Genomic DNA, 23,026 nt, shown 5'->3' on the forward strand with positions numbered 1-23,026 from the left:
TAACTCTTTGTAGCAAGCTATTCCAGGTTCGTTCATCTAAATACCAGGCATCTCCAGCTGGCGTGGCTAAGAGAAAATACTGGTCGTTCAAATTGAATGCTCTTTCATTTAGTTAGTTCATAAGAGGCTGCATACAATTCTGAAGAGATGGCAGCAAGATTTTTGTAACCTCTGCACTGTTTGTTTCAGGAACGTGAAGGTTCTCTGAGGAATGGACAGGGGATCTGCCTCTGCTCTCACATACACTGATGTAAACTAGAGGCAACTCCACAGAAATCAGTGGAATTAGAAGTCGAAGGTGTAAATGAGAGTAGAGTCATGCCCATTGGCAGTAGGTGAGATGTTATACCAGTTAAGTGGAAAATAGGTCGCATGGAGGGGTGGTTTTGGATTGTATTGGTATGCTATACACAGTTTGAAAGTATATTTTATAGGAAAGGATTTTTGATTTTGTGTGTGAGCTAATGAAAATCGATAAATACAGGTTTTGGGTTTTTTTGTTGTTTTTAAAGTGATAACCTGTAAAGAAAAAATACATGATTATTTGGTGTAGAAAAAGGTTGGAGATGCAAAGATGTGAAACCCAGCACATTGGTCATTCCTAAATTAAGCACACTGGTCCCGTCTCTGCTCCCACACTGATTTCATACAAGTGTAACCCTATTGAATTCAACAAAACGTTTTCCATTAATTTTCTGAAGCATTTTCCCTTATTTGTTTTCCACATCCTGTCCTTTTAATTTCCCTGTATCTCCCTGAAATTCCGTAGGATTTTGTATTAGTGAACTGGGATTGCAGGATCAAACACTGTAACACACTGCTAGGGATACCCAGAGCTATGAGCCACTATGTTACCTCTCTAGACACGTTCCTAGCTGTGTTACATATGAATCATATAAAACCAGTTTTAGTGCTAGAAGTGAGAGTCTCTGTTACCCAATAAACTGTGTGTAAATCCTGCCAACTACACCACTGTAACATGCTGCTTATAAATCACTTGTGCTAGCTCTCTGCCTCAGCAAGAGTGAATTTTGTTGGCAGTTGCACTTCATATCAGTTCCTGCCACACCAATCTGTCTTCCTCACGAGCAAACTCCTCATGGCTCTCCTTGCCCCAGCCTTGCCTAGCAGGTTACACTCAGTAAACTCCAGCTCCCAAGCTCCTCAGAGATGTTTCTCTGCAGTGTATGGCTGCTCTGTTAAAAAGTCAGTACATCACAGCTTATTCATTTACTGGGGTAAATATACCCTACTGTTCAAAAACAGCACAGAATTAGTTTATAGTAAAACTAAAACAAGTTTTTTAACAAAAGAGAATTGTTTAAGTGATACCAAGTAAAAGAGCTAAGTGTAGAGATGGTTATAAGCAAATAAAAGTGGAAACATGCATTTAAAAGTCAAAAACTTAATCTATCAAGATACTATCTTTGTTCAAGATGGCCTCTCTCACCCACAGTCTCCTTTCCAGCTTTTCACTTGCTGGGTTGGCCAGCACCCATTAAAGAAATCAAATCGCTTGGTTTCTTTGTTTCCTTAAGGTGAAGGACAAAGCAAGGGTGGGGAAGGGACCTCTGTCTGTTTCTTATGACCCAAAAGGGACTTCTTTGTTGTACAAGTCAGGAAACCCTCTCGGGAATTCAGTCTCCTGTGATTCCCGGGGGGGCAGGAGCCCTGTTAATTTTCTGTCTCTCAAGTTCAGGAACAGGATAAATAACCCCGGCTGGTTTAGCTGGATAGCTTTGTTTACTGCTAATATTTAAAAATAGGTTAAACCCACATTCCATTGTCTAGGGCAGGCAGACCTATGTATCACCTTAACCTAGGCTAGGCTGTCTTGTCTTAAACATGTTTTAGTAACATCTCACAGAGGGAATGTATAACTTCATACATAAAGTTAACACATGCATTTTACAATGATATTAATAGCCAGCATGTTGTTAGCTTTCATATGATCCCTCACAAGGCATATTTGCAGATATTATTGCAGTAGTGTAGAGTGTGAATACAGGGGTGCCTAGAGTCACAAGCACATTATTCTGGATCTTGTTATAATTAGCTGATCTTCTGGCCAGGGCCCAATGACTCCTGTCATTTTGCATTCTTGCTGAGTTGTGTTTCTTCTTTCTCCTACCTTGCTGACAATCCTGTTGTAAAGCATATGCACTTAGTAATTTTAACAGTCTCTGCTAGCATGGGCCAATTCCTGTAGTCAAATTTCACATGTTCAGGATCACACCTTGGTTGGAGGAACTTACCAGTAGCTAAACTTCTTTTCATTCTTAAAAGAGATTCTGATTCGAGCTGGGAGATGTGTTGAGGTTCAGGTCAGTTTTGCCTCTGCCTAATGCATGACTTTGATGCCTGCTCCAGAGAACATGATACAGCATTTGGAAATAGTGACCACAACAGAGCTATTATGACCTATTTTACGCCCAACTGCCATGATTACCCTGCTCGGTTAACGTCCTTCAGCAGAATTTTCAAGAGGCCATCTTGAAACAAACACAAAAATCCACACACAGGGGAAAAAGAAATCCAGGAACCAAACATGTAATCTACTTGGGTTCACATCTGCCCCCAGGTTTGAATGACAGACTTATTTTCTACTAGCTGCTCTTTCAGCTGCTCAATTTTTTCCTGTGTATACATTTTATGTGCTGTATGTACACCTTCCTCATTCCGCCTTTCCTATAGTCACTGACCCTGCCCACGGTTTGGGACCTTTTACACTTTCGCCCTCTGTTTAGACCCACTTTTATGGCCTCTTCTTCTTGAAAGTCTTGTTTTAGTGGCCCTTCCAGCTTCCTTCATACCCTATTGTTTTCTAATTCTTTATCAAGTATTTTTATCATCAGTTTTTCTGATACTCGTCTATTTTCTTTCCATTAAAAAACTCTGGTTTTTCATTTTCTCTCTACATTACTTTCTTCTTTCCAGATCATATATATCACATAGTTGAAACATTGGGCAGAAATCATCAAAGGAATAATGGGTAGATATTTTTCATTGCTTTATTTTAATTTAATAACATTCCTATTCTTATTTATCTACTGTTATATTTTCATAAATAGTACAAGTGATATTTGCAGATTTTGCTATATTCCCCACCTGCATTTCATAAAAAATTTGAACTGTTCTTACACATATGCTGATCTTCTGTAATCATTGGGTAATTATCACTACAACTTTTAGTTAAAAATTGAGAGTAGATAAAGTGATTGCACTCTACTTCAAAAAGATCTCAAAACTATATATATATATATATATATATATATATTGTTTGGTGATTCTTGTCATTTGCAGCTAACTTCAGTTCTGCATATCTTTTGGCATTTCTTTAAGACAACTCATAATGTTTGTTTTTCTTTGTCTTCCATTTTATTTGTGAAACAATTTAAACATTCCCATCAATGCCTGAAAGGTGCTCACATAGTGCAGCATTTTCTATTGCTACTTGTTGATGTGGTATTTGGCAGCCCTATTCTGTGAGGATTATAAATTCTAGGCTGTATGGACCAAGTTGGCCCCTTCAGTCTGCACTGTGGGTCTCTAATATGTATCTTCATCCATTCCACATGCCCAGCTACCACTGACAATACATTTGCTCTAGTGTGAACCAGAGAGAAGTTTGCCCTGAATCTCCAGGCTAGTGGGTGAGGGATGTAGGTGCCTATATACGTACTTAGCCAACGGCTGCCCTCATTAGTACAATTCTGGAGTAATTCCATTAACTTCTTGAGTTGGAATCAATGGAGTTATTTCAGATTTATACCAAGTTAAGTAAAAGCAGAAGGGGAATATAAACTTTGAAAAATACTTGAAGAATGAGCCATTTAAAAATAATTAAGAGGATGATTGGTCAACCCTTACTCAAGTTTGTGAACGCTTACTTAGACGAGGAGTGACTTCAGTGAGACTACTCATTTAACTAAGTGCTCACCAAAATGAATAAAGGCTGCATAATCTAGATCAATGGAGGGCATTCTCAATGTTTCCTTTAGAACAGGTAATACATGTGTATTACTTTGCAATTGTCTTTTTATTGAATTTTCTCTTGTTGATTTCAGACCAACTTTCCAATTTGTCAAGGTCATTTTGAATTCTGATCCTGTCCTCCAAAGTACTAGCTACCCTGGCCAGTTTGGTATCATCCTCAGATTTTATAAACTTACTCTCCACTATGTTATCCAAGTAATTAATGGCATTGACACTAAAAACAAAGTTATTAGTAAATTAAAAGCTGCAGGAAATAAATTCTAGCTAGTTATGAAGATTAATTTTATTGCTTCTGTGTTCCTCTTCTGCCACACTGTGGGCAGAACCTTTGAGAACAGTGGCGTTCTGGTGTTAGGACCCCAGTGAGATGTATGGGGAAGTTCAAAACTTTCATAGCTGTTGTTTCAAGCTATCTGCAAACTCATGTGGACATCTCAGCATCGTTTACACTACAGTCAAGTTTTCACATATTTCTTCACAACCACAACAACCAGAACATTTTTTAAACACACAAAATAAAAATGAAAGCTGGGATTCTTCACACAACATATGACTCTGACAGCTGGGGTCTTAGGCACCAGGCCTATAGTGTTTATGCCTTCATCCATCCACGTTTCTGTCTTCCACTAGATGTTGTTTGTCACTTCTTTGGGTAGTATCTATAAGGGTGGGACATTACAAAGATTACTGATGGTACAGTGTGTTGCTCTTTTTTAATAGGCACAGTTATGACACCAAACTACATAGACTCCAGCAGTCTCAGTGTTGCCCCATGGTGTGACTGCAGCAACAGCGGTAACGACATAGAAGAATGCTTGAAATTTCTGAATTTCTTCCAGGACAATACATGTCTTAGTGAGTACAATATTATAAAATGTCTTCAAACATATATTTGTTCATGTTGCAGCGTGCTGTATTGGGTGGTTTCACCTAGTTTTTAAGTACAATGTGATACTTCAAGGCCACTTCTATGCATTTTGGTAGACTGGATATATAGTAGGTATAGAAACTAGAACTAAAAGTAGCTGAGCAAATCTACCTGATGTGCCATTCACAGCCAAGCTTGTAAACATGAGAAACTGTGGGAGATAATTCCAAATAACAGTAGTACATAATGTGGAAAAATTCTTCTGCTCACAGATTATATTTTGGGTGGCCATCAGGGAAGGTCTCTACCAGAAAATTGCAAGATCTAAGTTAGTTGTTGTAGGGAACTGTGGCAACTGTGTCACGGCCTAGCTAGGGTATTTCCGCTTTCTCGGAGGCCTTGTAAAAAGCCCCTGCTTGCTAAGTGGCCGGTCGTTGTAAAACACGGCATGCCAGATATAACTTGCTTTTAACTGGTTAAAACTAGCTTGTATGGCCTTAGGTCAAAGGGCGTACACCACCCGTGGACAGTCCCTGGCCTTTGGCCAAGGGGCGAACATAGCCTGTAAAAAGTCCCTTTTTGCATATGTATAAGTTGCTTTTGTATTATGTCTATAGAGCTGTATGCTCCCGGTCCCGCCTTTGGACTCCGACCCAGGCCAAGCTGAGCTTCGGTGCTGGGTTCCCCGCCAAAGTGACAGTAACGCCCGGGGTCCCCGTTGCGAATGTGTCACTTTACCTTCATTAAGGCCAAATAACTCACAGTGTGTGTGGGCCTCGTTCTTGCAGAGCATCCAAGCATGTTACAGTTGTGTATAATGTGAGAAATAGACTATGAAGGGTTTCATATAGATATATATGAATTGGGGTTTTATTATCAGTAGTTTCTCATATTCTTGAACTTTGGTCATAAACTTCACTCAAATGATCTTGTTCACAATGAGATCCTGATACAGCAATTTCATTGAGATTGTTACATTATGGTTTTAATAGCTCAACTTACTTTCAGTTGAGGGTCTCTGAGAAGTTGGTTTTGGTAGGCTTCGTTTCACCAGCAGCCTTATAACTCAATGACAGGGAGCGTACACCAGAATTTGAATTTCAGAGAAAGTGTTTCCCTGCAGTAGGGCAATACAACATTTAAGGTAGTCAGAGGAGTCATACATCACACAAACTTGGTCACTGCTTAAAAAAACAAACCCCAGAAAGTTTTATATTAGCAGTGGGTCTGAGGTAGCGCATTCTCTAGTTGGGGATAGGAGAGTGAAATTCCATCACTGAGCTATCAAAAACCCTGCACTTCTCTAAGCTGTTGTTTCTAAGAATTTTGCAGTGGTTTGTAGGGTATGTGTAGCTACATGCCTCAGTGAAAGGCTCCAAAAGCTCCCCACTGCCAGAGCCTTTCCCTGCCTCTCTTACCCCTGCCAGAGCCTTTCACCACTGCTTGCTTCTTTCAGTGCAGTGGGGAAAGGCTCTGGAGATGGGAAGGCAGCAGGACACTACACTGCTGAAAATACCAGTGTGGATGAGTGAGGCTCTGCTTGAACATGTGAAGAGCTGTGTAGGATATATACCCTTGTGTTCAGATGTGTAGGGCACTCTACTCTACACTACTCACTTAAGCAGTGCCTCATTGTATACGCTGTTATTTATACCTGTTCTAGCTGGGCAGGCAGTGTTAGTACTCTCCACACCGTCAAAGATGTTGACTGCCCTAAGACCATTTTTATCTTTTGCCTCTACCCAACAGTCTCTCAACATGCAATACTTCCATTAAGTATCAGGAGTTCTGTGTGCAGAACGATGACAGGATTGAGCCCTATTTGTTAAAAGCCTTGGAAGGATTGCTACACGGGAAAGGTTAATGTAGATCATTGGTTAAGCAATCAGTTCCGAGTGGGATTCTGAATGAGACAGGACCTGTATAGCATCCATTCTTTCTCCAAACTGCCTCTCATACATATAACATTTCATATTTTGCTAATTTGTAAATGTGTTAATTAGTCATTACTATCATGTTACAAGTTCCTTTTAGACTTTAAGTGTACACCCATCCCTTTGTCCCTGCCGGAATAAAAAGTTTAATGACAATAAAACAGTGAAATTTGAGGTCACTGTGAGAAAAATTATACTTACCCTTGCAGGGAAACCTCTTTTTCATGGAAAAAATTAAAATTAAAGGTGTTCCTGGTTTAATAGCATTTCACAGAGGGAGAAAAAGTGTTCTCGTGTCTTTTCATAAATGGCCTTTCAACAGAGGAGGGGAAAACATTTGTTTCAGAACAGAGACTAAAAAAAATCAGTTTTAATTTTTAAGTGCAGGGTTATTTACATGTATTCTGTGGTTGGAAAATGAAGAATTATAGGTCCCGATCCATCAAACATACATGCATAACTATATGAATGTGAGTAGTCCTGCTGAAATAAAAAGAAATGCACTTTACTTAACACATGTGAGTATTTCTTTTTACTTCAGCAGGACTACTCACATTCAGACAGTTATGCATGTGTGTTTGCAGAATCTGGGCCTTACATGAAAATGGCCAGTATTTAAAAAGCCAGAAGCCCAAATTTCTAAGGCGTAAATGATAGTACATTTTGAAATCCCAACCAGTGTTCCTTTAATTCTGTTATAACTTCCAACTGTGGCACCTTTTAAAAGAGGTTGGCCTATTTCAAATCCTAAAGTCCTTTATTAAACGTTTTTTATTAATATTTTAAATATTCTTATAATACTCACAGTGTTGCTTATTCTACACGCTATGGCCTTGATCCTGTATATACTTGTGCATTGGATAATCCCACCGAATTCAATGGGATTTACACCCCTGGGTAATTTAAGTGTTTTGAGCGATATGGGCATACATACTAGACGGTGGAGTAGAGGGGAAGAACTGGCAAGCAAGGGGAAAAGACATAACGAAGGTGAGTTAATACAGATGATTGAAACAGTCAGCCATCTGCTAGAGCAGTTCAATGTTTGCCATGACATCTTAGTCTTATTATGTTCATCTGCTGTGTTATAGTTGTAAAAATCATGCACATGGTTACAAAAATATAGAAACACAGAAGGAGGAAAAAAGAAGAGAGAGTTATATGGGTAATTTTAGCAGAGAGTCCTGTGACACCTTATAGACTAACAGACATATTGGAGCATGAGCTTTTGTGGGTAAATACCCACTTCGTAAGATGCATGACGAGGATACTTTTATTTTTAAAATTAGAGGATGCCTCCATATTCTCCTGTAGCTTCTCCTACAGCACACTATTTAATTTAAATAATTATTTGGTCTCCTATGCTATTTACTTTGTGAAAAATACTGCAGCTTACCTTGTTTAAGAGAGAATGCTGGACAGGAAAATCCTTTCATACTGTTCTCGCTTTGCCTCCTATCAGTCCAACCAATTGTAATGCCTTTTTTATGAATCAATTTCTGTTTGTTGGAATGCTAAGATCAAATTCTAGAATAAATTGCTTCTTTCTAAAATGAGGGGTTAATGTAAATTATTTTATAGTGAGATGGATGCCAGTGAAGAGTTTCGTTAATAACTTCCCCATTCAAGTCCCGTGTGAAATTGTTTGATTTCTTATACAGTGTGTGGAATAAGAAATCCCTAAATCCATGCTGAATCCCCAAAGACTTGATTAAAAACTGTTTTTCTATTTATTTGCATAAAAAAACCCACACAACCAATTTACCCTTGCCATAAACACACTCTTTAATCTCATGAAATTGATAAGCTTTTTACCCTTTATATTTAAACTTTTAGTTTAAGCACACTTCTCTCACTTTGTTTTGTAGATTTTGTTTGAAAACTGGAAGGTAAAGATCATCTTAGTTAAACAGTCCCTTGTTTATGGGCACATCGGTTTTAAAAACAAGCTGTGGAAAGAAGTCAATATATTGCCTGCTATTTATGTTTGGCTTGTTACATAATATAATCTATCAGAATTAGGACATAACATTCATATTATACCTCAAGTCTCACCAGTTACATTTTTTGAAGCTTGGGAATGGCATGCTGATTTGCTCACAGAAGATTTAGGGTTTTGCGCTTCCATAAAGAATGGCTGAAAATATTTCAGGGAGAATTTATCAGTAGATAAACCTGTGGCCCCAAAATTCACATTTCTGGCATGTATTAAAAATACATTGAAACTAGCTTTTCAAGATAAAAATGTGAGTTTGAACAAATAAGGACAAGATTTTGCATGGGAGAGCATTTTTGAAGTTATTTCTGTTCTATGGCATCAGGGTTTTTTTTAATGCCAATTCTCTGTTTGTGGCATTGGTTTATATGCAGAATTTTCTCTATATTTGTTTTCTGCAGAAAATGCAATTCAGGCCTTCGGCAATGGTACAGATGTGACTGTGTGGCAGCCAATCCTACCAGTACAAACCACCACAGCAACAACTACGACAGCTTCCAGATTTAAAAGCATGGGCTCAGAGAGCACCAACAATGAAATACCCACCCACAATGATTTACCAGCATGTGCAAATCTGCAGGTAAGATTGCTTCATAAGTGCTACGCCAAGATAGCAATATAAATGTGCAAAATGGAAAGAAGGAAATTGTTATTGATATAGAATCTGTCACCCCTGCCTGCTGCATACGTATACAGATACCCAGATACACTTGAATTAACCCGTGTTCTGCTCCGTTGATTCTAATGTTGAGGTTATTTACCCCATATTTTGTAATATTTTAGACACTCTTATTTTAAATAAGAAACATAAATATGAATAGGTTGTACTGGTACAGTAACCCAGGAACAGGACATAGTTATTTAGTGGAACCACAGCTTTGAATATGGAATTGGCATGCCCGCTACCCAGCCAATATAGACCAAATAGAGATGATGCACTCAATCATTCAAATTCAAAGGTTACACTGAGTGTTAACTAGTGTACCTTGCATCATCTTCTTGGCCCTTCATCACGTTAGTTACATTGACTTAGACTCATTTAAACTAAGTGAATGTGAACATAAGCGTGTACGTTGGTATAACTGACATGGGAAAGCGGAAAACTATATAAATTAGGCATACTTCCCTCTGAATTGGGCCCAATGTCCTGCTTCAGTTAGTCAATTTATGGTGTGGCATTGATTCTGAATTTTAAAGGGGCTAATCACTTGCCCAAGGTCATAAATGCAGCTATCAGAAGATTACAGAATTTGGGCAGGAAAGAACCACAAAATTTTGGCAGGGGAGAACATGAGGTGAAAGAAAATTTAAACTGAAAACATCTCTAGGCCAGAGGATTTTATGAATCCTGTATTATAAAGATTTCTGGTTGTTTAAAGATACTGACTTTGCTCAAGGAGGAGATCTGCTTGGCCCACTTTTAGTTTTGTCTACACAATGGGACAATAGCCATGTGACACAAATGAACTGCTTTCAGCTTTGTTATTAAAGTTCTTATCTGACATGAATTTGGTTTTACACTGGACATCCAAACTATGAATCATAGTTAGGGTTAGAAGGGACCGCAAGGATCATCAAGTCTACCCTCTCCCCCTAACCCCGCCAAAATGCAGGATTTGTGTCTAAACCATCCAAGAACTTACCGTCATTGTTTCCCTATGAGATTGCTTTTATATTTTTCTTACTTATAAAATGTTTAATTGTTGTATTCTTACTGTCATAAAATATCAGTGTCCACATTTATTTCCAGGGACAATTTATATATCTCAAGATTTTCCCAGCCTTTATTCTGCTCCCTCACTTTTCTAATACCATTTCCCCATCAACAACTCCTTTTAGTTTCTCCCTTTACTTGGCACGTCAAGTGGGCAAACTTCATATATACCTCATACATTTCACAGGTGTCATTTACTTGGAAGATATATTGGGGTTAATGATGGTGAGAATTGCTTTCTCTTCTTTTTTTAACTGTGATTTTGCATATCTGTATTTTCATTATTAGTCAGGCTCTGTAAGTTATTGCCAATTAACAAGGGACGTATTTACTTAGGCATTAGCCACTTGATTTGAAAAAAATATTCATGTTAAAAAAGAAATACAACTATTAAAAAATGGACTTCTGAATTCTTGTGTTTAAAAACAAAGAATTCATGGCAAAAACATTAACTCACTTCATATTATATTTAATAAGTTGCATTGATGAGTATTTCTTCTTTAGAGCAGGGATCATGTCTATATTCCCTGTTTGTACTGCCCCTGGCAGATCAGGGCCTCTCCGTGCTACGCAAAATAAATATTGGATTGGCAGACTATCTCAAATCCCATTGATTTCAATTGGAGTTCTGAATGCTCAACACCTTTGAAAATCAAGCCATTTTTCCAGATAACTGAATTAGCCTCCAGTGTCTTCCCTCCCCCCTCTGCCCCAGTCCTCTAGCATTTAAAAAGTCACATTAACATCTCAGTCATTCAGCACTGTTCGGGGTAATATCTTCACTTTACAAGTACCACTGATACGGGTAGGTCAGGAGTGACATAGGCATAAATGTCTCTGTGGAGAACAGTGAACCTCACAGAACTGATCTGCTAGTGTTCAGAATGTAGCTATATCCATTTTCAGAAATACCTGAAGTTATCTGAGCTAAACAGCTTCATCTTTTATGAGATGTAACATTCCAGTATCAGCACCCTCCTTGCCCCATAACTTAAACCAAATGTTTAATAATGGAAAGTTTAAACCAATCAAATGAAGGTTATCCTGTTGTTTTTTTATTAAACATACATTTGTCAGGCAATGTGGTGGTACTTTGAATATGAGACTTAAACTCTAAAATATTATAAAGGAACCAAGGTAGTGGAGACATTTGTAGTACATTTTGACAAGCTGTATTGTTCGTATGATCACTTCCCAGGAGAAGTGTTCCTTTGTAATATTTTTCGGAACCTGCTCTAGCACTACTGAGAGCACTCTAAGGGGCTTTGTTATAGTCTTAGTGTTAGAGATCGAAGACTCTTTAAAAAAAAAAAAAAGAGAATGCAGCATAAAAATTATGAGAAGAAGAATTAAAGGCAAAAGTATCAATACAACAAGACAATTACATTTGAAGAGAAAATGAAAATGATCATTCAGATAAGTCTTCAGATCATGGTAGGTACAGGGTTGTTGTTTTTTGGGGGAGGAGGGGTGAGTTATACAACCCAAAGGAGGGGTGGGGTGAGAAATGAATTGATTAGTATAAAATGTCATAGAAATGACTAAGTACTAACCTCCTGAGGTTGTAAAATATAGAGCATCAGGTAGCCTGCCAAACTGCCATGTCAGAAATAATTGGCAATCATATTAGTAACAAGAATGACACTGGCTGAGCTATTGTTGGTACATTTTTTCTGACTTCTTCAATGTCATATGGAAAAGACATTAATGGTTTCATCAGTTTGTATGCTCTCTGGTGTACACACATTTCTGAGGTGCTAGAAATGCTGGAGATGTTTAAACAAAATATATACTTGCTATTTATCTAAAGTCAGTATTTACTTCAAATATTTTTGGAGGTTTAAAATCATTTTTTGCTATAGTGATATCATTTTAAAATTGTTCAGGTAAAATTACCACTTACAGAGATTCTCCAGGTTCTTGAATTATAATATTCTTGTAATTTCTTTTTCAAATTGAAATACTGAAATGTTGACTTCTGATGGAGGCTTTTGCTTTAGATTTTCTGCTAGTTTGCAAGTGAATTACTTTATTAGCATAATATACTCTATTATGTCCCAAAATTATCTCAGTACTTCATGTTTATCAGGTGGACGCCTGACTTCAACAATATTTATAAGCACTTCAATATACCCTGATTCTAGGGACATTCCTCAATGCAGGCAAAAAATAAAATAAAAAATAAAGTGAGCAGTGTCTAGATCTGTATAAAATGCTCAGCACTTTATAATTGCTGTTCAGCACTCAAGGGATCAGACCATAAAATATTGTGTACAAAACGCACATGAAAAGGAGAGAAAAGAAAATTGTGAATACTAGTAGCTTGAGCCTTGTGTGGACGAACTGTTTTCAAATAATACTTAAAAAAGCTTTCTCGTGGCTTTTCTCCATGTTTAGTTCTCTTTCACTGCCATCTTTGGCACCTAGTCTAGTTCTTCTGCATAACCTGTTTCCAGTACTTGATGTGATCAGTTAGCAAATGTGTAAAATTGGGCCGGGAGCAGAAGAATAATAGGCACCTACATAAGACAAAGCCCAGAATATCAGAACTGTCCCTATAAAATCAGGACATCTGGTCACCTCTCACTTCAGCCCAGCATATCTCCATTGGTGCTATGCGTCTGCTCAAGATTTAATATTAAATCCTGCTTCCCGATGTCTTTGGATGTATAGAGGGCCAAGGTGAGGCCAATAATGAAGTTTGGCAGGACAACCACATAGAAATAAATGGTCATAGAAAGATGATATTTAAATGATATATGAATGATTGTACACATCCGATCCATGATATCAGTAAATACAGAACAAGAAGAATTAATAATTAATAATGACTTTTGTGGAGAGAGGTGGAAAGTTTTAGTAAATATGTTGTAACTGAAGATTGTGTTAATTTAACAGATATTGCTGTGTTTTCACCAAAATTTTGAACAAACACCAGCTGCTTTCCAATCAGTTGCACAGTTTCCCTCAGGGCATTCATTATAAAGGCCTGGATCCTTCAAGCCCTTGTACAGCATGTTGAAGGGAGTGTTAAGATTTTTGTGCTCCTGTACAAATATGGACAGTGGATGCAAATATAATTCAATACAAAGCATGGCCCTTCAGACTGAGGGCAAATACTCCTGGGGCTTCTTGTGCACTTGTTCTTGTACTCTCAAAAGCATGTATTAAAAAAGGCAGAAGGAAATGGGAATATTTCAGTAATGTCAACTTCAAGCGTTCAGAGATTGTCAGAAACAAACCATCATGATATTTGCTTAAAATAATGAAATTAAAAAAATAATGTGGGGTGCTTTTTTATTTGCCATCTGGTTTTTGAGTCTTTACAATACACTTGAGTCACATTTTCAAGCTTTTCTCCTCAGCAAATGAGGGCTGCAGGCAACCTTTTTTTTAAATGAAAGCTCAGATTTTCATGTATTCCCATGACTCCAGGAGCCGAGGCTTTAAGAAAGTCACCAAATATTGCAAGACTTGTGATAAAATCACAAGATTTGACAACACCAGAGTTTGAGGAGACTGAGGCCAATGCACAATTTACATCATGCAAATGAAGCACTTAACTATACTCTTTACTCAGAGGCCAGAGTGTTGCAGGTGCTCAGCACCAATCAGTTTCTGTCCAGTGCTTGCAGGCAGAATCCTGTCTATAATTATTTAATGTTTGCCAGTACATAAATGGTAAATAATATTTCTGTAAAGTAGGTATTAGTAGAGGGTTAAAAGCTATAGTGTAGTGCTCTGAATATCAAGCTGCAACAGGTGTGCAGCTTCATGGATTGGTAATTTGGTGGTGGGTGAACATAAATAGGAAGCACAGTGAGCATGTAGGTGTTTTGTTGATGTGGGAACAGTACAAATACTGAGGCTGTGCTCTGAATAAAGACACACTGAACTTTATTCCTCTGTGCTGAAGTACTTTGTCTGACTGCTACCCTCACCTTCCAGCCCTTCTACATGGTCTCCTGTTTTTTCTGCTTCTTTGCCATTTTGCAAAGAACAAGCAAGGGGTGACGGTATCTGTTCAAATGCCCTTCCAGCTCCATCCTTCAAGAAAACACTTTTTTAGCTATCTTCTTCCAGACATTTTAACCATTCAGAAAGTTCTAGACTGTGGCAAAAGATTAACAGGACGGTAATGGTCCCATTTCTCTGCCTGAATACATTGTAAGAAAAACATTTAGAATATTGATTAAATGTTTCATACTAGAAGATTTAAATTTACCTCCTGTATTTCCAGGATTAGCTGACATAATGGGGTCACCCTGCTGGCACAAATGATTTATAGAACACGTATTGGCAGTTTTTCTTCTCAAAAGGATCATCTTTTAATTTGGCTCAGGAGCAATTATGTTTTACCTAAAGAAGCCCTGTGTGCTTTGCATTTTAATATTAGTATCTGACAGCCAGGAGCGGCACCAGGGTTTTTGGCGCCCTAGGCGGGGTCCTTCCATGCTCCAGGTTGGCGGCAATTCGGCGGCGAGGGGGGTCCTTCCGCGCTCCTAGTCTTTGGGGCACTTCAGCGGCGGGTCCCAGAGCAAGTGAAGGACCCGCCGCCGAAGACCCGGAGCGCGGATGGACCCCCCGCCGCCAAATTGCCGCCCCCCTTGAAATCCTGGCTCCCCAGGAGACCGCCTAGGTCACCTAAATGGAAGCACCGGCCCTGCTGACAGCCAAAGATAATCTAAAATTTCATAGTTAATCTTCTAATTTAGACAGTAGTGATCTGAATTCTGTGTTTTCCCAATAAAGAGGCTGATTTCCTACTTCCAACACCATTGACCTCAGTAAAGTTTCTCCTGATTTACCTCAGCGTAAACAGAAGAATCAGAACTCAGAAGTTTTCCCCAATAATTAAAATACGTCCTATTTAGTTTCACAGTTGCTTACTGTAGTGATATGACGTCTTCCTCTGAAGCGCCTGGTGCTTGCCACTAGAAAAGACAGGAAATTAGACTAGATGGACTTTGTCATACTGCATCAGACACAATTCCCATGTTCCTAGGTGTGAAAGCAGGTATACTGATACTTGAGACTAAATAATGCATCATGATTTCCAAAAAAGAATGTAGTTTAGCGTAGACTTGCTCTTAACTTTAGCAGCCAGAACTGGTTTCAGAAGTAAACAAAATAGACCATCTTAGCATAACTATGTCAAAGTCAGCATAATCAATGCATGCATGAATTTGGCCTCATGAGGCTGGTGGATAAATATTGATTTCTCAGTATGCAATTTACTTTGCCCCAGTCTATTGATTTCAATAGACCAATTTACACCAGCTGAGGATCTAGCTTGATATCACTCTGCATAGGAATTGATGTAATAGATGTGTATTTGTGTGTCCATGTCAGGAAGATATTTAAAAGGGTGCTGGTTTTGCCAATAATGGTGCTGTATATTCTTATCTGAGAGTTATATATAATGAGATAATGGCAGTTGGTGGGGTTCACATGACAAACGCAATTTGTTCTCAGTTTCACCTCCCCAGACTAACCTGCTGTGTTTTTAATAGAGGGCCCATCAACATATACCATTACCATTTTTTCAGTGGAACTACACTGGTTTACCTCAGCTGAGGATCAGTGCCCTAGACACATAGAGCTATTTTGAAAATCTGGCCCCTATATTTAATTATTAGTTCTAAAATGCATGAAACATTTTAAATTATATACTGGAAGTCTGGTTCAAGGAACTTCTGTTATAGAAAGAAATTAAGATGGTCAATTTTGCATACTTCAATCACAATTTAAATTATGTTTTTGTGAATTGTACACTTTTAAGTGTACCCAAATATGGTACATATATATTATTGGAGTGCATAATAGTTCAGAGTTATTTCATCAGCAATAAAAGATTTTACAATTCATTTTTTTTAAAAGTTGTAATAGTCTCAGCATCTTTAGTATATTATAATAATACAGCCTTTTATAGCTGACTGTAAAACTTCAGATTACAGTTTTAGGAATCAGGCAATTTTGTTTTATAGTTTAATAATTGTTCAAATGTGAGGTTCCTAAAAACCAATGTAATGACTTGTAAAAATACCATTTTACCAAAATCTACTGCACACCTTTAAAGAATAGTGAAATTTCAACTGCTAGATATGGACAGATTATAGTTTCTATTCTCAGAAAGCAAATTACTCCTCCTAAAAACAGATGTAACATTTGCAGCGTTCCCTTAAGCCACAGTTGTTTCACTGTTTTACAACAAAGTCTCCTCTTACAGGAATAACTGCAAAAATAGGAATCACAAGACTAACTGTGGATCAGAACATTCCTGATCACGCCAAATGTGCCTATGCATAATTAGTGTTATTGCTTTATACAGTGGTTCATCATATTAAGGGTATTCTTAATAATAGGTGACTTTCATTTCTGTCTCCAAATTCAAATGCTTCATATTCTTCCCCTTTAAAATAGATCACTTACTATAAGATGCAAAAAATGGCCTTAAAGATGGTGCACAGTATTATAATTTAATATTAGGACATAACTACAAGTAATACAAATTCTAGTGTATCCCCCTGTAATAGAAGACATATTGTCATTATACTACGAACTGCAATTCTAATATCTTAGTACAAAGAACATTATATGCTAAATATTTTAACATTGGTTACAAGGTGTTTGGACATGATTCCGGACTCATTTACACCAATGTAAATCAGAACTAATTCCAGTGAACTCAGTGGAGTTACTACATCAATGTAAAACTAGTTCAGGCAAAAGGAGTACACCTATCTAGGTTTCTAGTGGGATGGGGACCCTGAAGAAAATCCTGGTCCCTTTGAAGTCATTATTATTTGTATTACAGTAGTGCCCAGGAGCCCGAGTCATGGGCGAGGGCCCCATTGTGCTGGGCAGTATAACCAACAGAACAAAAAGATAGTCCTTGCACCAAAAGAGCTAAGTAAACTCCAGTTGACTTCAGTGGGGCTAGGATTTCACCCTATGTATTATTTGTTCAATAAACCACTTTGCACACTTTGAGTGCCACGTACATAATAAATAATATTTTACCACAATGAACTGAGTTAATTTAATCTACTCCCACAGAAAGCATATCAAATAGAGAGAGAAACACACACACACATATATACACAAAGTAAGGAAAGTGGATTCCGCAGGAGATTGGTACAGTAATTGGATATAGAGACATTTGCCTCTAAGACTTACATATGAAAATGACCAGCTTGGTAGTTACCAGAGCTGGTTGAAATTTTACAAAGTATTTTACAACCCCAAAAAAATACCTTTTTTTAGAAATGATTTTTATCTGAAAAACTGACTTTTTCTAAATTTTCATTACATTTTTTATTGAAAAGTAAAGTGATTTTTTTAAAGGTATTTTTAAATCAAGAGTTAGAACAGTTATTAAAGTTTTTTGTTTGCTGACTGTTTATTAAACAAATAGTTTCATTAAGCATTTTGATAATTATTTTGACTTATTAATCACAAAAAAATGTAAGTAACCCAAATTAAGTGTTTATTTGGAACCCTGCATTATTATTATTACTATTTATTGTTTATATTGTAATAGCTTCTCCAAGCCACAGCCCCATTGTGGTAGGTAGTGTACAAATATAGCGCAGGGAGACCTTTTCCCAAAAAACTTAGTCTAAGACCTCAAGCCTGCAAAGACCTAAGCCCATGCTTAATTTTGTGCACTGTGAGCTGTCCATTGATGTCTAACTTTAGACACCAAATTTGGCTATTTCTGTTGTGGGCTGAATCAATGTTAAGAATATTATGGAGTTGAAAAGTCCTCCATTCAGGTATATGATGTTGTGTATTTCATAATTTTTTTCCTAGAAAAATGGGACAAATGACCTAATCTTACTTTCTCAACTGAAAATTGGTTTAGGATACAACAAATATCAAACAAGCATCTTCATCACCTGTTCTCCACATATCTTAGAACAAAACCTAATGAGCTACTAATGGCTTTGATTACAGTCCTCTTACCTAAACTGACAGATTCTGCAAAGTGATGGAAGTTTCAACAGTGCTCAGCATCTCTATCATAGTACATCCTGGTCCCATGACCACATTTCCCCCTCCAGCACGAAGTTTGTGATCTTACTTCTGGAGCTCTAAATGTCCCCATCATACTGGCAGCCACGATGTGCCAACTACTAGAATGCCAGCCCTGAACAGTAATGTCTCTTCTTAAAGTGCTCTCTTATGCTATTGAAAAGATCCTCCCTTTCGAATAAAATAGAAGCAGAACAAATCTCAGCAGTAGTCATGGGGAAAATTACACTCTCAAGAAACAATAACCTGGATGAATTCTGTCTCTGTCTACATGATATCATTCCTTACCCATTAATCTCACCTTCCAATGACATGTACATCACCTCTAGATCCCAGATATTCCGCAACTCCCTTTAATCACTAGTCCCTTTTCTAACCGTCCTCTATCTTTCTATCTCTTCCTCTGTTCCTCTCTTCTCCTTTCTTGCAGCTCTCTTACTTTACCTTTGCATATCCACTTAAGAAAAAGCAGCAAAGAATCCTGTGGCACCTTATAGACAAACAGATGTTTTGGAGCATGAGCTTTCGTGGGTGAATACCCACTTCGTCAGATGCATGTAGTGCAAATTTCCAGGGGCAGGTATATATATATATGCAGGCAAGCTAGAGATAATGAGGTAGTTCAATCAGGGAGGATGAGGCCCTGTTCTAGCAGTTGAGGTGTGAAAACCAAGGGAGGAGAAACTGGTTTTGTAATTGGCAAGCCATTCACAGTCTTTGTTTAATCCTGAGCTGATGGTGTCAAATTTGCAGATGAACTGAAGCTCAGCAGTTTCTCTTTGAAGTCTGGTCCTGAAGTTTTTTTGCTGCAGGATAGCCACCTTAAGGTCTGCTATAGTGTGGCCAGGGAGGTTGAAGTGTTCTCCTACAGGTTTTTGTATATTGCCATTCCTAATGTCTGATTTGTGTCCATTTATCCTTTTCCGTAGAGACTGTCCAGTTTGGCCGATGTACATAGCAGAGGGGCGTTGCTGGCATATGATAGCGTATATTACATTGGTGGAGGTGCAAGTGAATGAACTGGTGATGGTGTGGCTGATCTGGTTAGGTCCTGTGATGGTGTCGCTAGTGTAGATATGTGGGCAGAGTTGGCATCGAGGTTTGTTGCATGGATTGGTTCCTGAGCTAGAGTTACTATGGTGCAGTGTGCAGTTGCTGGTGACAGTATGTTTCAGGTTGCCAGGTTGCCTGTGGGCAAGGACTGGCCTGCCACCCAAGGCCTGTGAAAGTGTGGGATCATTGTCCAGGATGGGTTGTAGATCAGCTCTTGTCCACTCACGCCCCTTCTCTACCTACGCTACATTGATGACATCTTCCTCATCTGGACCCATGGGAAGGAGACTCTGGAAAAATTCCACCATGATTTCAACAGCTTCCACCCTACCATCAACCTCAGCCTGGACCAGTCTACACAGGAGGTCCACTTCCTAGACACCACGGTGCAAATAAGTGATGGTCACATTACCACCACCCTATACCGAAAACTTACCGACTGCTATGCCTACCTTCATGCCTCCAGCTTCCATCCCGGGCACATCACATGATTCATTGTCTACAGCCAAGTACTGAGGTACAACCGCATCTGCTCTAACCCCTCAGACAGAGACCAACACCTACAAAATCTCCACCAAGCATTCTCAAAGCTACAATACCCGCACGAGGAAATAAGGAAACAGATCAACAGAGCCAGACGTGTACCCAGAAGCCTCCTACTGCAAGACAAACCCAAGAAAGAAACCAACAGGACTCCACTGGCCATCACATACAGTCCCCAGCTAAAACCTCTCCAACGCATCATCAGGGACCTACAACCTATCCTGGACAATGATCCCACACTTTCACAGCCTTGGGTGGCAGGCCAGTCCTCGCCCACAGACAACCTGCCAACCTGAAACATACTCTCACCAGCAACTGCACACTGCACCATAGTAACTCTAGCTCAGGAACAAATCCATGCAACCAACCTCGATGCCAACTCTGCCCACATATCTACACCAGTGACACCATCACAGGACCTAACCAGATCAGCCACACCATCACCGGTTCATTCACCTGCACATCCACCAATGTAATATATGCTATCATATGCCAGCAACGCCCCTCTGCTATGTACATCGGCCAAACTGGACAGTCGCTACGGAAAAGGATAAACGGACACAAATCAGATATTAGGAATGGCAATATACAAAAACCTGTAGGAGAACACTTCAACCTCCCTGGCCACACTATAGCAGACCTTAAGGTGGCCATCCTGCAGCAAAAAAACTTCAGGACCAGACTTCAAAGAGAAATTGCTGAGCTTCAGTTCATCTGCAAATTTGACACCATCAGCTCAGGATTAAACAAAGACTGTGAATGGCTTGCCAATTACAAAACCAGTTTCTCCTCCCTTGGTTTTCACACCTCAACTGCTAGAACAGGGCCTCATCCTCCCTGATTGAACTACCTCATTATCTCTAGCTTGCCTGCATATATATATATACCTGCCCCTGGAAATTTGCACTACATGCATCTGACGAAGTGGGTATTCACCCACGAAAGCTCATGCTCCAAAACATCTGTTAGTCTATAAGGTGCCACAGGATTCTTTGCTGCTTTTACAGATCCAGACTAACATGGCTACCCCTCTGATACTCCACTTAAGAAATCTGCCAGAGCACACTATTATGAAATTCACTCCAGTGTTGAGGCTGAGTACAAGATTCTCTGCACACATGCTCCAAATAGGAGCTGTGTGTAAGGGCAGGTCGCTTGCTGAGTGGAAGTAGTGCTGTGTCTGTGTAACACAAGAAGGGTCTCCACACCAGCGCTGGCTAGGCTGCCTGGAGAACTAATCCCCTTAGATCCAAATCTGCACTGTTACACTGGTGTAGATTAGGACTCGACTAACCCCATTATTACAGTGATGTAAATTCTCTTCAGGTGTACTTTATAACAGAATGATATTGTTTATGTACATGACATTTTTTTAATCGGTCATTGCACCTATACTTGTCTTATTATAAGATAAACTTTAGAAAACAAAAGGCCTTGGTGTTATACAAAGGATAAGATGAAAATTCTTTCATTAAACACAATAACAACATGGGAATAGTTTCCTTCTCACAACCAGCAGTAAGTGAAAGAAATAGAGTGGAATCCATAAATGACTAAAATATAATAAAAACTTGAAAACAGTAATTCTAAACTATACATTGAAATTATTGTATCATGAGCTGCAAAGGTAGCATAGGTAGAAGAGCGAAATACATACTTCCTTCATACATGCCTATATCTTCATAGTAGTTGAGCCTGGTTTATAGGAGAGAAAATGAAAAACAGCTTTTTTAACCAAATTGGCTAACATACACTCTTAATAAAAAGCATTAATGCTAAAAAAGGTGTGAACATTAATATGTTTTCATTCTGCTTTTAACCTGTCTTCTCATTTTACCTGTAGTCTTCAGTGCACATTTACAATCAAATACTGGCAATAAATCAAATCTGTGTTATTCCCTACTGACCTTTTCTCCTATGACTTCTAATTAGCTGCCTCACTTGAATAATAGATCTCTGCACTACCCTTAAACCATTCCACTAAACCACTTTTTTCAATCTATTATTCAGTTCTGAAACGTAAGAAGCTGTCACCCATTTTAGTCCCTCACCTTCAAAATCAATGGAAGTTTGAAGTGTTGTTTATTTTATTCTTTACTTTGGAGAATAAGGTCCTAAATATTTCATACAGGATCCTGGTACTAATCAGTGGACTGGCCTCAACCATTCTACCTCATGTTAAGCCCTCCTGTGTGCTTAGCTTGCTCTGTGAGCCACAAATAAACAGACTCTTGTGCACAATGCAGGATTTTTTTTTCATAGGTTCACACAGCATGTATATCCAGAAGAATTATAGGATTATCCTTCCCCATAGGCTTTTGAAAACAGAATTAGGTAGTCAGGGCACTAATTTACTAAGTGCAGTATTTTACTGTGTATTTCTTCTGTCAGAGAGTTGTTACCTTTTCAGAAGGCTCAGCTTGGTGGTAATGGCCAGAAATTCCAAGTTAGAGGTACAGAGTTACACACACATACATTTGTGTGTCTGAGCTACACACACATACATTTGTATGTGCCTAACAATCTTTGATGTATATGTATGACTCAGGTATGTCCATATGGTGAGTTTGATGCCTAGATAATCATGTGCCATGACAAATACCTGATTTGTGCCAGCAAGTTGGGTAATTAGTCTTATAAACTAAGCATGCACAGATGAATGCAATACAGTTACAAGCATCTAACTCTGAAAACCTAACCCTAAATTTGTGTCTTCAATTTGTGTATACATGCAAAAATTTCCAATAATCATATGCTAAACAAATGTTATCGTTCACTGTACTCTTTACTATTGGCTGCCTCCCACCAAAATGTGATGGCATAAAAAAAGAGTTGAAAAAGTTGGATGTGTATACATTAATTTCTTTAGGGTCTTTTGGGATTAA

General features: G+C 38.5%; 1 protein-coding gene across 2 annotated transcripts in view; it reads left to right on the forward strand.

The window, feature by feature from the left end:
• Positions 1-23,026, forward strand: part of GFRA1 (GDNF family receptor alpha 1) — a 215,441-nt gene that overhangs the window by 170,533 nt on the left and 21,882 nt on the right. For both annotated transcript variants that reach the window (XM_050959021.1, XM_050959023.1), the window contains 2 exons: positions 4,717-4,851; positions 9,196-9,374. In XM_050959021.1, coding sequence (XP_050814978.1) covers positions 4,717-4,851; positions 9,196-9,374 — 314 coding nt within the window. The remainder of the gene's footprint in view (positions 1-4,716; positions 4,852-9,195; positions 9,375-23,026) is intronic.

This window comes from Gopherus flavomarginatus, chromosome 6, assembly GCF_025201925.1.
Source record: "Gopherus flavomarginatus isolate rGopFla2 chromosome 6, rGopFla2.mat.asm, whole genome shotgun sequence".
NCBI classification, from domain to species: domain Eukaryota; kingdom Metazoa; phylum Chordata; order Testudines; family Testudinidae; genus Gopherus; species Gopherus flavomarginatus.